The sequence below is a fragment of the Canis aureus genome, chromosome 36, assembly GCF_053574225.1.
Source record: "Canis aureus isolate CA01 chromosome 36, VMU_Caureus_v.1.0, whole genome shotgun sequence".
NCBI classification, from domain to species: Eukaryota; Metazoa; Chordata; class Mammalia; order Carnivora; family Canidae; genus Canis; species Canis aureus.
In genome coordinates, this window is record NC_135646.1 from 8,916,104 (window position 1) to 8,933,125 (window position 17,022).

Genomic DNA, 17,022 nt, shown 5'->3' on the forward strand with positions numbered 1-17,022 from the left:
TTCTTCGGTTTGTGACTTTCCATCCGCGGAGTCCCACCCAGAACCCGCCGGGCCGCGCAGCCCAGGGCTGGGCTCGTCGTCCCCTCCGCGTCCCTCCGGGCGGCCCGGCCCCGCCCCTTCCCCGCCCACCGCAGGCCCCGCCCACCGCAGGCCCCGCCCCCGACTGGCGCGCCCGGGCTTTGGCGCGCTTCGGCGGCCCCGCCCCCTTTCCCACCCCGCAGGCCCCGCCCCCCGGCCCGCGAGCCTGGGCTTTGGCGCGCTCCGGCGGCCCCGCCCCCTTTCCCACCCCGCAGGCCCCGCCCCCCGGCCCGCGAGCCTGGGCTTTGGCGCGCTCCGGCGGCCCCGCCCCCTTTCCCACCCCGCAGGCCCCGCCCCCCGGCCCGCGAGCCTGGGCTTTGGCGCGCTTCGGCGGCCCCGCCCCGGCCCCGCCCCCCACAGGCCACGCCCCCAGCGTCCCGCCGGCCCCGACGCGGGACCACTCGGGCGGGGGTCGGGCGCCAGGCCTGCGGCGTCTCGGTCGTTGCCCGGGCCCGCCCGCCCGCCCGCCGCGGCTCCCGCTCGGGGAGGACCCCTGGCCAGGCGGGGCGATGCCGGGGGGCCGGCGGCCGAGGGTCCGCTCCGGGAACCAGCCTCGTCCCGCGCCCGCCATGGAGCCGTCCGGGCGCGGGCCCTGGGCCCACAGCCGCGCCGCGCTCGACCGGCTGGAGGAGCTGCTGCGTTGCTCGCGTTGGTAAAGACGGACCCGGGCGGGCGGGCGGGGGCGCGGGCATCACCTTGGCGGGCCCCCGCGCGTCTTCCCGGCCGGCTCGCAGCCCCTCCGCGCGCGCTCCCGCCGCCCCCGCCGCTCCTCCCTGCCCTAACCAGCCGCGACGGCAGTTCCGGAACCTCCGCGGCGGCCCGGCGGGCGGGGGCGTGGCCTCGGCCTGGCCGCGGCTCCCAGGCCCCGCCCCCGCGGGAGGTGCGCGCTGAGGCGGCGGCGCGGGCGGGACCCCGACGACCGGCCCCGGCCCCGACCCTCACCCTCACCCCCGCCCGCCCGGGGCTGCGCCCGCCCCTTTTGGGTTCCTCTGGCTGGAGGCGCGGCACGGACACCGCGGTGCGGCTTCAGGGGCTCGTCGCCTTGGTTCCGTCCGAAGGCGGTGCGGCTCCGGCCCCGGCCCCGGCCCCGGCCCCGGCCCCGGCCCCGGCCCCAGCCCCAGCTCTGACGGATGCTGTTTATCACTTTTTTTGCTTCCTGTTTTCCTTCACGCCGTGGCACCGCGGGAGTCTGCTCACTTCCAGGCTTTCGTTGTCCCTGAAGACCCCCCTGTCCTGGCCGGTGCCCCGTGCTGCTGTTCCCGGAGCTCTTCCCGGTCTGGGAGGCAGGCAGGTCTCTAACACGCAGGAAGGGCTTTTGCCGCCCTTTTTCGTTTCGTCCAAAAGCAATGATTGAGCACCTGCTGTGTGCACAGCTCCGTATTTCTGCATCGGTGTCTCTCGGGCGGGTTTTCTCTCTGCTTGTAGCCCAGTATTTATCTTTCTTGGACTTTGTTTTGATTTGTCCCCCCACGCCCCCCCCCTCTGATTTCCAACCTGCAGAACTTAGATGTACATAAAGTACAAGTAACACAGCAGCTTTTTCTTTAAAAATGAAATGGACTTCACTGTGGGGCGCCTGGGTGGGGTAAGTGTGGAACTCTCGGTTCTGGCCGGCATCCTGAGGGCCTGAGCTCCAGCCCTGGGTGGAGGGTCTGCTTCAGGTCCTCCCTCTTCCTCTGCACTTCTCCCTGCTTCCCACCCCGCCCCCCCATCTCTCTTCTCTCTCACTCTCAAATGAATCTTAAAAAAAAAAAAAAAAAAAAAAAAAAGAAATGGACTTAACTGTCAGAGACTTCTGCACTTTAGTTTTGTAAAACCTTTACAAAGTCATTGCACTCCTTAGAAAAGTGGCACTTTTGCTAGAATTCATGGAGACATTCTGAGTTGTGTGTGTTTTTCATAACACAGGGGCCATCCATCTGAGAACAAGAAATTTATTTTTATTTTATTTTAATTTTTTTGAGAATAGGAAATTTAAAACTGGCTCTGCTAGTTGCTATAATAGAAGCAATTATAATTACACCTTCCTAGTTCAACAAAAGTTAAGACATTCAGTTGGCACATTTCTGTATGGAAGGCACTAGGGCAGCAGCATAGTGCTTCACTTAGACTGTGGTGGAGTCAGGTTCCAGCTTTGACACTGTGGCCCAGGTCATTCAAATTCTCTGCCTCAGTTTCCCCGTCTGAGTGATAATATCACTCCGCTCATCCACCCTACGAGGATTCATTAGTAATAAAGATATTATTGAGCACCTGCAAAGTGCTATTTTGGCATTGGGGATTCATTTCGGTAGTGAACAAAGCAGACAAAACCATCAATCCTCATGAAACTAACATTCTGTAGGAAGAAACTAAATGAAATTGTACATGCAGAGTGTTGAGTATGGGTGGTTGTCATAGAATAAGTGATAAATAATAGCTGTCTTATAAAAATACAAAGAAGTATAGCCTGCTTGCTGAATGGTTTCGAGGAAGACAAAATAGGTGATTTGTAAGACTAATCTATAGGTTGTCCTGAAATCCATTGCAGCCAATTTCACTTTTTATCCTCTGCCAACGATTTTTCCAGTTTTTAACTGAAGTGAGCAGAAAATTAGAGCCAAAGGACTGAAAGTGGACATCAGTAGCTAGGTCCAGACTTCTAATACAAGTTGTTCTTTTGACTGGACAGTAATGGTGAGCTCCAGTGATTTTTCTTAAAAAGATAATATATGAACCACTGACAGAATAGCTAAATTTCACCTGTTTCTTTGCTTATTTTAATATAGGGGTCTGCAAACTTTCTATAAAAAGTCATATAGTAGGTACTGTAGACTTTGCTGGCCACAGTATCTGTTCTTTATTATTTATGTTTTTTACAATCCTTAAAAGCAAAAAGTGTTCATAGCTCAAGGCCGTACAAAGACAGTCTACTGACTTGATTTGGTGCACAGGCTGTAGTTTGCCAAACTGTTTTAACAGGTACAATCTTAAGTTTAAAAATACTTCTCTCTAAAATTTTATATCACAATATTTAGAAATGATTTTGTGTTCTTCTCGATGTCTCTGTGTTTTGGTACTGTCCGAGTGAATAGCGTGGCTAGTTGCTCCTTACCCATGGGGGACAAAAAAACATTCTTTCCACCTCTGCCTTTTCCTGCCTGACATCATTGCTTGAAAGGAGCAACTCCAATGGTTTGCTTCTTGCTTTTGCGACCCACCATTCAGAGCAGTGTCATATTATTTGAAATTGTGTCAGTATGCCCTTTTACAGAGTTTCAAAGTTCTACCCAGTGGGCTAGTGATTACCCCGATTACCCTCACATTCAGCTTGCAGCTGTCATCTATATTGTGTTCCCAGGTGTCACCTGTCTCGTGTAGCACATTGAATCTATTTTGCAGGAAGCATTACTTGCGCGTGCAGGTGGATTGGCTACATTACAGGGCATCCTTTCTTGACCTTTAACATAAGTGTGGCTCCAAGGTGAAGCTGATGAAATTTTTCAAGAGGCCAGATGTGACATTTGTGTTAGGTCCAAGCCTCACAACGAGATAGAAGCTATTTAAAGATTTGGACAAATGAGACAGGAAGACCGTATCGTTTGAGAGGCTGGCAGAAAGCATAGTAATAATGTGATCCTAAAGGAAGTAGGAAAAAATATTAGGAGCTGTAATGTAAAAACCCAAGTGTCATATGACACTGTTTTGTGAACTAAAATAATTAGGTACCTCTTGACGGTTAGAGCAAGGGGCTTTGATCTCTACTTACAATGTAATTTGGAGTTGTAGCATGTTTTATTTTTTATTTTTTTTTTAAATCTTTTTTTTTTTTTTTTTATTTATGATAGTCACAGAGAGAGAGAGAGAGGCAGAGACACAGGCAGAGGGAGAAGCAGGCTCCATGCACCGAGAGCCCAATGTGGGATTCGATCCCGGGTCTCCAGGATCGCGCCCTGGGCCAAAGGCAGGCGCTAAACCGCTGCGCCACCCAGGGATCCCTGTAGCATGTTTTAAATCAACTTTTAGTAAAAAGTAAAAAAGTAATCTTGTGATTTTTGGGGTAGGTGAATTTTTTCTAAATTGTCTTGTCATCGTAAAGGCGATCAAGATTTTTTTCTCTTAAGCAGAGCTTAGCTGTTACGAGCATTGATTTTGAACATTGGCTTCAAATCGTGGCTTAGTGGTTTTGGATAAATTATTTTATCTTTGTATGCTTTTCTCATTTGCAAAATGAGTTAGTAGTCGTTTCTATCTTATAAGTTGGCTATGGGAATTAAATGAGTTAATATTTATAAGATACTTACAGCAGTGCCCATTATGTTTTAAGTGCTATATGAATGTTTGTAAAATACAGGATGGATTTCCTGACCCCAGCATTAAGCTTTTGCCTTCATTAGTTTTGAATGTTCAGAAGCATTTTAATAGGCCAATGATCCTTAAATGGAATGATTACTCCTTTGGCTTGCTCTGGTGCTGATTAGGACCACAAGCCATCTCTGAGGCAGTACATTAGTGGTGCTATGTGGTGAGACATTTTCAACCTGTAAGGAGCATGCTTAACTATAAGGGATAAAATGTACACAGAGTTTGGGGTAAATTATGATGAAGGCCAAAGAGATGCAAAGGAGAATACTTTGGATGGTGCCAGTAGAGGAAAGTTTTATGGCTTTTGAATTGGGCTTTGGAAAGATTTTCACAGATGGAGACAGGTGGAATGTGCTAATTACAATATGTTAAAAGGTACAGTAGAATAAATAGGAAGTGTGAGTAGGTGGGTCAGATCAGAAAGCAATTAGTGGCCCAACAACAGACTATTCATTTGGTTCGCATAGTTCCTAAGGAGAAGCAATTTATGTACCTTTCCTGGGACTCTGGTGTCCCCATCTATAAAATGAGGAAGGTGGACCAAGTGCTTTTTAAGGCTCCTTCCAGTTTGTAGGTTCTATAATATTAGTTTCCATTGGATGCACATTGTTGTTTAAAACTTTTTTTTTTTAAAGATCTTACCCATTTATTTATTTGAGAGTGAGAGAGCACAAGCAGGGGGAGCTGTAGAGGGAGAGGGAGAAGCAGGCTCCCCGCTGCCCAGCAGGGAGTCTGACCCAGGGGCTCAATCCCAGGACTCTGGGATCACAACCTGAGCCAGAGGCAGAGGGGCTTAACCAACTGAGCCACCCAGGTGCCTCTGTTGTGTAAAACTTGCTATTGAAGTTTAACCTACAAAACTTGCTATTGAAGTTTAACCTACATCTAGAAAAGGGCACAAACCATTGGTGTTCAGTATGTATCAGATATCCCTCCTAACTTTTGGTGTTTTGATTTTTTGGTACCTGTAGCCTTCAGTAATACTACACATTTCATAAAGACAGGTTCGCATTTGTAGCCACAGTGCTGGACACAACATTTCTTCGTGTTTGTTAAATTAATGGATAAAAGAATTTAGATTAGGTTAGGATCACATTTGAGAAGCTTTTGCAGGTGGAAATAACCAGAAGGACCTGGTAAACTTGCCTCACCAAGAATCCTTCATAGGTTCCTGGGGTTTACTACCAGTAGTAAGTAATGACTGTGGTCTTAGAGTAGATGTAGAAGGCAAAGGTCTTTACCTCTGGGGGTTAGAGCTAGAACTATAACTTGCACAGACCCACTACAGGCCTACACACACCTAGTGCTATACAGGCTTGGGACTGCCAGAGAAACTTAGACATTGAGCATCTGTTTCCTAGAGTATAGGGGAAGGTCTTACAAGTGGACTTATTATTAGTTGGGTCTGGGACTTACAGGAGAGGCTGGGAGTGCACTTTTGACAGTCATCTATCTGCATGTAGATCATAATTGAAGGCATACTTCTGGAAGTGAGCAGGGAAGGGAATACAAAGATGAATGAGCCTTGAAACTCAACATTTGAATATAAGGTGGAAGAGGTGGAGCTTTAAGAACAGTTACCTAGGTACTGTTTTGCTTTGGAAGAAAGAGAATACAGGACAGAGTAAACCAGTGCTATTTGAGTCAGATATACGGGATATTCTCTGTGACTTACCTGTCTCATAACAGCAGATCCTATTTTAATTAGTCGTTAATAGATAGGAGTCTATTGCCCATTTGGCTTTTGGTGTATTGGCTCATTGATTTTATTCAGTGTTTGTTAACACTAAACAATTAGACATGATTTTTAAAAAAATTTTACCATGTGACTTACTTGAATCTGGCATACAAAATACACAGAAAAAGATGCTTTTGTGTCATTATTCATGTCCCTTGTTAACAATTTTGTTTATTTTGAAGATAAATACAAGAAATTGATTGGCTTGGAGAGCCTGTTAACCAATTGTGTTGGTGCACACTTAAAATAACTGGGCAGTTTTCTAAAATGTAAGAGCACTGTGGTAGCTAGCTATGTTGCCTAATGTTAAATAACAGTTTATCTCATAGAAGCTTAGGGAGCCATTCTGTTAAGAAATGGGTCTGCCTCAGTATTATAATCTCAGCTGAATTTACTTTCCTTTTCTTCTTTGCAAAGACATTTTTATATCAATAGGACCTTTTTTTTTAAAAAAAAATTGTTTGTTCTCACTACTTAGTCCTTCCCTAAGTTATAATCCTCTGACTTTGCCAATCTTTCCAAATCAACTCCATGTAAAGTAACAGAAATATGACTGCAGATGGGAAAAAGTAGAGTAGCCGAATTTTCAAGGTACGGAAATCCTGTTACCATGCAAATGTCTTTTCTTATTCTTCTGGATTTTTTTTCTTTCTAATATATATGTATATCAAACAAAGAATAGGGTAAGGATAAAATAGAATTGTTAATATAAATTCATTTTTGCATGTAGTTTTCCATTTGCTTCATTCACTAAGGATTTATCAGAGTCCTGCCGCTCACATAGCACCACGCTAGGGAGGAAATAGTGTGTTGGAGAGCTCAGAAAAAATAAAAGTCAAGACCTCTTGTTTGTAGGGCTACAGTCTATTTGGAGATGAGGGAATCAAGCGAATACAATACAAAATATTTTGCTTTCAGCATTGATTTCCAAAGCCCCAACTAGATGCCATCTCTCTGGGACTTTAGAGCATTTTGTACTTCTCTTAAGTCATATAGTAACTTTGCTTACGAAATTACCTATTTATATTATTTTATTTTATTTTATTTTTTTAAATGTAGGCACAAGCTTTTTTTTTTTTTTAAATTTTTATTTATTTATGATAGTCACACAGAGAGAGAGAGAGAGAGAGAGAGAGGCAGAGACACAGGCAGAGGGAGAAGCAGGCTCCATGCACCAGGAGCCCGACGTGGGATTCGATCCCGGGTCTCCAGGATCGCGCCCTGGGCCAAAGGCAGGCGCTAAACCGCTGCGCCACCCAGGGATCCCCTGAAATTACCTATTTAGATTATAATTCTAAAAAAAAAAAAAAAAAAAAGATTATAATTCTAAGCCCCTTAGGGTATATATTATATTGCAGGTGACCTTCTATTGTTTCTGGTCTTTTGCTGTAATAAGCTGTGCGGGAGGGAATATCTTTGTCCCCTGGCCTTTACATTTAAAAATTTTTTATTAAAATTATACATGAACATAGTCAACAAAGTAAGGCAAAGACATATGAAAACATTGTTTTGCTTCATCTATACTCCACATACAACCTCTTTATTTTAGTTCTTGAAGATTTACACCTATATTTCCAAATGATCAGTTTCTATTGCTACTTCTTGAATTTTTCCATTTTAGACCTTGTTCACTTTCTAACTTCCTACTCTAAAAGATGAGTTTTCTTATTTTTTTTTATTTTTTATTTTTATTTATTTATGATAGTCACACACACAGAGAGAGAGAGAGAGAGAGAGAGAGGCAGAGACACAGGCAGAGGGAGAAGCAGGCTCCATGCACCGGGAGCCTGACGTGGGATTCGATCCCGGGTCTCCAGGATCGCGCCCTGGGCCAAAGGCAGGCGCCAAACCGCTGCGCCACCCAGGGATCCCATGAGTTTTCTTATTATCTATTAACTTTCTAATATGGAAGAGGAAGTACAAAATAATTTTCAATCATTATTTTGAAGGCCAGGCATCCCTTGTTACCCTTGAGATGTCTTAGGCAATTTTGAATATATATATATGACGTTTTAGTTTTATTATTTCTTAATCTCTGGACTCTCTTGGTGAGATATCTCCTGTCTAGGTAGATATTTTTTGTGTTTTGAAGTTTCAGTTTTATAAGGACATATCTCTAAAAGATAAAATTCCTGGCAGGGGAATAGTTGAATTAAAAGTGGGTACATTTAAAATTTTGATACTGTCTGATTATAGTAGAAATTGTTTTATTCCTGAGTGTCTTCTCAGCTAAGCTCCTGGCATTGTCAGAAAGCCTGGCTTTGACTTGGATCTGTGCCATCTTCTGTCTGTATTTGCTCTTTGAACTCTTCATTAACCTTCTTTTGAACTTGACCTCATTCCCCCTAGCCTTGGTTGTAACATCCCTCTCCCTGCTCCTTCCCTTATGCACGCACACCCATACTTCTCAGTCATTCCTCTAATGTCTTTTTAAAATTTTAAAAGATATTTTATTTATTCATTAGAGACACACAGAGAGAGAGACAGAGACATAGGCAGAGAGAGAAGCAGGCTCCTCATGGGGAGTTGGGTGCAGGGCTCCATCCCTAGACCCGTCATCATGCCATGAGTGGAAGGCAGATGCTCAACCACTGAGCCACCCAGGCGTCCCCAGTGTCTTTCCTCATCTGTTAACAACAACAAAATATATTCTAGCTCAGTAATTAGAATAATTAGTACAATTGATCAATTGTTCATAGATCTTAGATTCATTGCTAATCACACTATAGCTTCTCATTACTGGGGTGAAGGGTCAGAACCATAGATAAAGTGTTCAGAGTCATCTTAGGACATTTAAGTTTAGAAACAGAATCAAGGCATTGAGTTGAATGCTGCCATAGAAAACCATTGAATGCTGTGGACTGCATCCTGGGTTGAGAGACAGGAAAGAGGCATTAACAAAATGCTGAAACAGGCAGGTAAATGTGCTCTAAGGAAATTCAAAACTCAACAGAAGGAAAACTTTCAAGAAAGAAGTTGAGGTCAGTGTTACTTCACAGAAATGTCAGGGGGAATGAGGCCTAAAAGTGTTTTTTGGGGGCAATTTCAACAGAGTGCTGGGAGTTAAAGCTAGGGAGATAAGGAGACAGTGACTGCTCTAGAGCTCTAAGTTAGGACCTTACATCTGTAGGGAAGAGCTGGGGTTGAAAGTAGAGTGAGAAGCAGGATCTAAAGAAAGTGCCCCCCCCCCCCTTTTTTGAGTGGAGGAGAGAGTACCTACCTGTGCATTTTTAGGCAGAGAGAGGAAGAAAGGTGACTATAATGATGAGAATAGATTACATTAGGGGACAGAGAAGATAAGGGACATAGGGAGAGATAGAGCAGTGCGTTGTAAGAAAAAAAGAATGACTGCAGGAGATCTCCTCTGAGCCTGGAGGGAGGGATAGAATTACGGGTGAAAAGGTTAGGAAAGGGTCCAGGTGGTAAGAAGCTCACACAGTTCATCTTCAGTCAGGTTAATGGTATTTCAGAGCATAGAGATTGTTAGGAATAGCCACCTATTCATTTATTTACTCATTGAAAATATAATGTGCCACTTTGGTAGAGATACATAGGTGAAGAAACTATCAAGTAGATTTATAAAGACATATTTACGTATCTTCTTTTTTTTTTTTTTTTTTCTGAGAGAGAGTGAGTGAGCCTGGGGAGGGGCGGACAGAGAAGGAGAATCTTAGGCAGACTCCACACTCTGCAGGGGGCCCTGACATGGGGCTTGCTCTCAGGACCCTGAGATCAAGAGTCCAGTGCTTAACTGACTGAGCCATCTAGACACTCCTATCTCTCTTTTTATGATAGTTAGTCATAGCCTGAGAGTAGGTGAGGAAGGAGTGGACTGTCAGGCCTGTCTGGCATTACAGATTGGCATCCGTGAGTGTCTAAGAGGTCAGTGGAAATAGGGTGATGGTGAAGGTGGCTGTGAAGTAGTTAACTGTGGCCTAGGGAATCCAAGGAGCTAATGAACTGAATGGTATTCTCTCAAGGTAGGGAGCAACCTGAAGGTGGAGGCTTGGTCAGTGATAGAATAAAAGAGACATAGGGAGTATATTGTGATAGAGGATGTGAACTACCACCACTTCAGAGATCTTAGAGCAGAGCTTGTAATGAAGTAGAATTTAATACATTGATTAGGAGATAAGAGATTAGGTTTGGTAGATGAAATCATGAACAAAAATTACAGGAGGAGCATGATTGTTGTAGCAGATATTATCTTAATTGCTAGAATCCCAAAAGTGGCTGGCATGTCACAAGTCATATATTTATCACTGTGATCTGTGTAGTGTGATAGAAAAATCAGATATTGTGAGTTTTTGAAAAGTAATGGGTTTTATGATGTCAATGAGCACCGTATGTGGTATTTTGAGGATAACATTGTAGGTGTGTACTCTGTTTTTAGCATTCTTTCTGAAAGCTCAATTTCACTTTAATGTTCATATCTATTAAAATGTGCAGTGTGATACTTTTGATCTTTTAAGAAATGTGGAAAACTGTTTTTATTGATATGTGGTATGTATACAGAGGTAATTGGATAATAATGGTGTAAATACCTAAAGGTCCTAAGGTTATTGTGATAAACCAAGCACAAAAAATGTTCATCCTTTGAAAGCTTTATTTCTCCTGTCTGCTCTCACTACATTACACCCTCTGAAAATAATGATTTGATGTGTTTATTAAGAAGTAAGTACTGTTATTTTCTGAGGATTATCAAATGTAGCAGGTATTTCCATGGACAATGATTGTGTTTCTGTCTTTCCTCTCCCAATGCCATGAATCTCATTCCGTCTGCAGAATGTCAACCTGATGATTCCTATTTGCAGTTGCTTAAAGTACAAAATAGTCAACTAATTGTTAACTGAAAGAATGGCTGGATTTTTGACAGGGCATTGATGAAATGTAAATAGCCACTTAACAATGGTCAGAAAACAGGGTATTTATTTCTATGGGAAACCATGAATTCTTAGGATCAAAGTGATTAGATGTCCTGATTTTCCTAGGTCAGCCTTGGTTTACACCTGCTGTCCCAGTGTCCTATTCAGTTACCACGTCCCTTCATTCTCAGAAATGTTTTTTTTTTTTTTTTAAAGATTTTATTTATTTATTAATGAGAGACACAGGCAGAGGGAGAAGCAGGCTCCATGCAGGGAGCCCGATGTGGGACCCGTTCCCGGGACTCCAGGATCACACCCTGAGCCAAAGGCAGATGTTTAACTGCTGAGCCACCCCGGCATCCCTCTCAGAAATGTTCTTATATGGAAAATATATGGTCATTTTATTTTTAAGTCTTATTTTGAAATTTATGGTCTATACTTTTGAGTCATTAGGTGACGATGTGTTTTAGTAGTTGAAAGAAGCAGCCAGTGGTTGGTTTTGCCTGTAAGGGATATAGAGATACCAGCACAGAGTTGCTTCTCTCTGTGATTTCCCAGTATGTGCATTATAAAAATTGTTACAGTTTGTACTGAGTTTGATAGTAGCTATTTGAATCCAGCAGATGTGTGATGATACAATATTTAATGAGGTAGTAACAGCCTTTCAAATAAATACATCCTTAGTATCTTCTGCTTTAAGAAAGAGAAATATGGTAGTGTTAGGCCTTGGATTTATGAAATGTTGGGTGTAAAATATTGATCTAACAATGACCTAAGTCTTGATTGTTTTCCTTTTCTTCAAACAGCTCTAATATTCTGAGGGAGCCTGTGTGTTTAGGAGGGTGTGAGCACATCTTCTGTAGGTAAGTAATTACGGCTTGATACTTAGCGTAATGGTATTTTTTACTAGGTCATCATCATGTAATCAATGACATTACCTTATGTTTGTGTAGCTCTCATACACTGCAGGTAATTTACTGTATATTCTCTCATTTTGATTTTTAGAACTGTCTTAATTTACAAATAATAGCATCAAAGCTCAAAGGGGATGGCTTGTCCAAAGTTGCAAAGCTTTAGTAAGTAGTTTTGCTGCTAAGGTTGGGGAGAAAATCTCTTGTGTTGTTGAAGTATGTCTCTTTTTCCTTCCAGTTAGTTTTGAGTCTAGACTTTCCAAATTATAAAAAATCTAGTTCTTATAGTTGTTAGATTAGTTTTCTAGGGCTGCTGTGCGAAATTGCCCAAGACTGAGTCCTTTAGAATAACAGAAATTTTTTGTCCCACAGTTCTGGAAGCTAGAAGTCTGAGAGCAAGGTGTCAAGCAGGGCTGTGAGGAAGACTATTCCATGATTCTCTTCTGTCTTCTGGTGGAGCAGCTTTGTCTTCTGGCAGTTTTTGGCATTCCTTGGCTTGTAGATATATCACTCTGATTTTGACCTTTATGTTCACATGACATTCTCTCTTGTGTGCATATTTGTCTCTGTCCAAACTTCCCCTTTTTGTAAGGATACTAGTTATATTGGATTAAGCCTTACCTCGATGGTCTCATATTAATTTGATCATCTAGAAGTCCCTATTTCCAAGTAAGATCCCATTCTTAGGTACTGGGGTAAAGACTTCAACATTTTTTGGGGGGCACAATTCAAATAATAATAGTTATGTGAAATTATATCCATGTTATAGTATGAGAGCTCTGGCTTATAGATTAGAATACCAGATTTTCATGTCATTCTATTTCTTATTTTGGAGAAGTAAATTCAAGGACCGAATGTCTTAGTTTAATTGTCTGAGACAGGGTTAACGTAGCCTCCTTTGAGTAGTTTTTTAATGATTTCAGTTATGACTATGACTATCTGGTATGAACACCTGCAAGACGAGGTTTAAGCACATATGAAAATAATTTACTAGGTGACTGCCGGGCTGGGATGTGTGGGAAGCAATTATGCTTGGGGTCCCGATTTTCTTTCTGGAAATATGGATCTGATATATGGGACCCACCAGCTGGATAGGAAGTAGTACCTGTTGCCTACCTGATAACTCCATATGGATGATAATGGGATTTCAGACTTGACGTGTGCAGAACATGCCTGTCGGCCACTCTTCCTTTTGCTGTGCCTGTCTCGGTGATCTTCACGGCAATAAAGGGTACTACCCATAGCAGTGTTGCTTAAGGCGAAAACCACAAGTAATACCCAATTGCTCTTTTTCTTCCTTATCACATCATGAAGTTCTGTTAGTTCCACCTCAAAATGTGCCTTGAATCTTGAATTTTCCCACTTTCTCTGTATTTATTACCATTGCCACTTTGGTCCAAGCCATCATCCTATTACCGTATCTCCTCCTAATAAGTTCAAAACTGAACCCCTTCCCATTTTATTCATTCTTATCAGCGATCTTTAAAAAAAGGTACATCACATCCCTATCATTAAATTCCTTAAATTCCTCTAGTGGCTTCTTTTACAGTTAGAATGAAATCTAGACTCTTCACTCTAAGGCCCAGAAGACCCTCCTGTACAGGACCCAATTCCTACCTGCCTCTACAGCCACGCTTCCTGCTTAGCTCACACTGTTCTACTCACCTTCTCCTTTTAGTTCATTAAACACACCAAACTCAACCAGTGCCCCAGGACTTTTGCACTTGCTATTTCTTCCATCTAGAATTTACTGCCACATTTTTGTAAGGCTGACTTTTCATTAGTTACATTTCAGCTCAGATGTCACCTCCTTCAAAAGGCCTCTTATGATCCCTTCACAAAATGATGCTACTTCCTGTCCTTACTTGATAGGAAGCAGATTTGTTTCAGCTGATGTACTCACTGTATATAATATGAGTGACAAATCTGCTGGAGCATAACAAACTCCCTGAAATTCTATGTAAAGCAAGTGTGTGTGTGTGTTTGTGTGTGTGTGTGTGTGTGTGTGTGTGTTTAGTGTGAGAGAGACCTATACTTTTAATTGGGTTCTAAAGCGGTCTGTGGGGATCCCTGGGTGGCGCAGCGGTTTAGCGCCTGCCTTTGGCCCAGGGCGCGATCCTGGAGACCCGGGATCGAATCCCACGTCGGGCTCCCGGTGCATGGAGCCTGCTTCTCCCTCTGCCTGTGTCTCTGCCTCTCTCTCTCTCTCTCTCTCTCTCTCTGTGACTATCATAAATCAATAAAAATTAAACAAAATTAAAAAAAAAATAAAGCGGTCTGTGGCTTAAAATGGTCAGTGAAAAATTAAGATAGGCATGGGAACTTCTTAAAAGAGAAAGTGGTCATCTGTAAATGACACGAACACAGGAAAGAATAGATTCAGTGCAGTTTTGGTTCATTTTGATTATGTGATGCCAAGAATTAGGGTTTTGCAGATTCGAAGCTGTGTAAAACTGTTGAGCAATGCTGTAAATATCATGCAGTTTTAAAAGATGGTTTGATATATGCCAATTTAGCTGCAGCTTAGAAGTGGGGTGGGGAGGGGGATGGTTGGAAGGGCACAGATTTTTATGTTATTGACAGTGTTGTGGTGGTTTCAAGGTAATTTCATGCCAATCCCTTATAAAAAGTAGGCCATGTATTCTCCTTAAGACAAAAAAGATCATTTAAAACATATGGCAGACATATGCAAACTTTTTGACTTTGGATCATTTTATACCCTTAAAAATTGAGGACCCCAAAGCAGTTTTGTGTGTGTGTGTGTGTGTGTGTATTTACCATGTAAAACAGTGTGTGTGTGTGTGTGTGTGTATTTACCATGTAAAACCGAGACATTTAAAACATACTATTCACTTAAAAATAACAATAATAAACTTATTACATGGTAACATAAAGAACACTTTTTTTAAGAAAAAAATAACCATTTTCTAAACCAAAGAAAAACTAGTGAGAAGAGTGAGACTGTTCTATTTATGCAAATCTCTTTTATGTTTTGCTGAATAGAAGACAGTAGGTTCTCATACCTGCTTACGTAATCAATCTGTTGTGATACATTGCTTTGATTGCAATATGTGAGGGAAGTCTTGTATTACACATGTGCATAGTTGGAAAAAGGAAGGATTTTTAAGTAGCCTGTTTAGATAATTATGGATATTCTTTTTTTGATACTACACTATTACTTGGCAAGTGCTAGTTTCTTTAGATTTGTTACAGTGTGGAATCTAGAAGGATAACAATGAACTTTTTGTATTCTGTTACATTAAATATCATTGGTTTATCCTGTGCTTTGAATGGGTCTTTTACCCAGCATGATTTTCTGACATGATGCTTAGGTCATTTGGAAAATATTGACTTACTATGTTACACAGATCTATTGAGAAATAACCTCTTTCCCCAGAATTCTATATTTATGTTTGTAAACTAATTTGAGAACAGTTATAAGATGAACATTATAGAATGTATAAAATAGACTGATCTGGGTATCTTATTAACCTAAGTGTCTTACCTAACTGGATTTCATTTTCTTCATCTGAAAATAAGGTAAGGATTCTTGATGAGTGGATTGTGACTCGTGTCACTGGTGTTCCTCAAATACTTTATTACACAGTAATTGATAATTTAAATCCCCTGTGGAATCAGTTTCCTCTTTTTATATATTGGGGTTTTAAGTTAAGAGCTCTAACTACAAGTAAAGAAACTCTCAAGAAGTTCCTTTCTTTGCTACAGAAATTTAACACTTCATGATCTTGGGGTTGTGAGATTGAGCCCCATGTTGGGCTCTGTGCTGAGTGTGGGATCTGCTTAAGATTGTTTCTCTCAAGAAAAAAAAAAAAAAAAGATTCTTTCTCTCCTCCTCCCTCTGCCCACTAGCCCCAAACCCCCAACTCACATGCACGCTCTCAAAAAAAAAAAAAAAATTGACATTTGTTGAGTGCAGTGCGGTGATCTGGAAGGTCTTTCCTAGCTCTAGTGTGGTTTGCAGATTTGTTTTATAACATTTATTGAGTTACTTTGCATCAGAATCTAAGATGCAAAGAATAGAAATGCCACAGGCTTTTTTCTGGAAGGAGCTCTCATTGTAAGAATCCTCTGTGCCTATAGAGGAGTGGGTCACATGGAAAGGAATGTATTTGGGGGAGATTGATGTGGCTTTCATCACTGTTAGCATTACTGTTAGCTTAGTCTTGCTGGAGCTCCTCTGGTGAGGCTAAGGAAGGAGTGGATTTTTTAGGTTTCTTAACCCACAGATAAGCTTTGGAAGAGGAGTTGTGAGCCCTGCCCCCCCCCCTTTTTTTTTTTACAAGAGCTTCTATATATCTTCATCAGATTTGCTAAGGATTTGTAACCGCTAAAGTCAAGGAACCCACTGCCCCCAACTATGAGACTTTCACTCCCAGACAGATAACCTGAGGTAATTTGAATCTGCAGGTTATAAAAGTATCTGAAAGAACCAAGTATCTTTTCTCAGAAACTATGTTAAAGCCTTTAGACAATTGTCAGCAACAAAACAAAAAAATACCTTTCCTAGTCTCTGCAATAATTTTCTATGAAGCACAGTGCATACAAAAAATGTTGAGATGCATGGCTGTTAAGCATTTACTACCAAATATATTTATTTATGTCCCTCTCTGTACTCTTACTGAAGCTATAGATTTATTTGCATGAAAAATTATGCAGACTCATGTCTGGCTAAAGTAAAGTCTCTTCATATCAAATTACCTAAGCAACTTTAGATTTAGATTTTGTGTGTGTATTATACTCTTTCAGAAGCATTATTTTAACAGATATTTTATGTTTACTCATTGCTTGTTAAAACAACCTTTACTTCATTTATTCTGTTCAAACTCTGTATCTTAGAATTAAGGTTCTGCTGAATGCATTGATATATATATATATATTTTTTTTCTTTTAATCCTTTTTAAAGTAATTGTGTAAGTGACTGTATTGGAACTGGCTGTCCAGTGTGTTACACCCCAGCGTGGATACAAGATGTGAAGATAAATAGACAATTGGACAGCATGATCCAGCTTTGTAGTAAGCTTCGGAATTTGCTACATGATGATAAGCTTTCAGGTGAGAAAAAATA

The 17,022-nt window shown here is 41.9% G+C and overlaps 1 protein-coding gene across 7 annotated transcripts in view; it reads left to right on the forward strand.

Moving 5' to 3' along the window:
• Positions 1-572: 572 nt before the first annotated feature.
• Positions 573-17,022, forward strand: part of BARD1 (BRCA1 associated RING domain 1) — a 78,300-nt gene continuing 61,850 nt past the window's right edge. For 3 of the 7 annotated variants that reach the window (XM_077885570.1, XM_077885575.1, XM_077885574.1), the window contains exons 1-3: positions 573-730; positions 11,832-11,888; positions 16,861-17,009. In XM_077885570.1, coding sequence (XP_077741696.1) covers positions 588-730; positions 11,832-11,888; positions 16,861-17,009 — 349 coding nt within the window. In that variant the 5' untranslated portion in view covers positions 573-587. Of the gene's footprint in view, positions 731-1,193; positions 1,370-1,605; positions 1,664-11,831; positions 11,889-12,419; positions 12,435-16,860; positions 17,010-17,022 lie in introns of those variants that run through there. The other 4 variants (XM_077885572.1, XM_077885571.1, XM_077885578.1 and 1 more) reach the window with 4 other exon arrangements.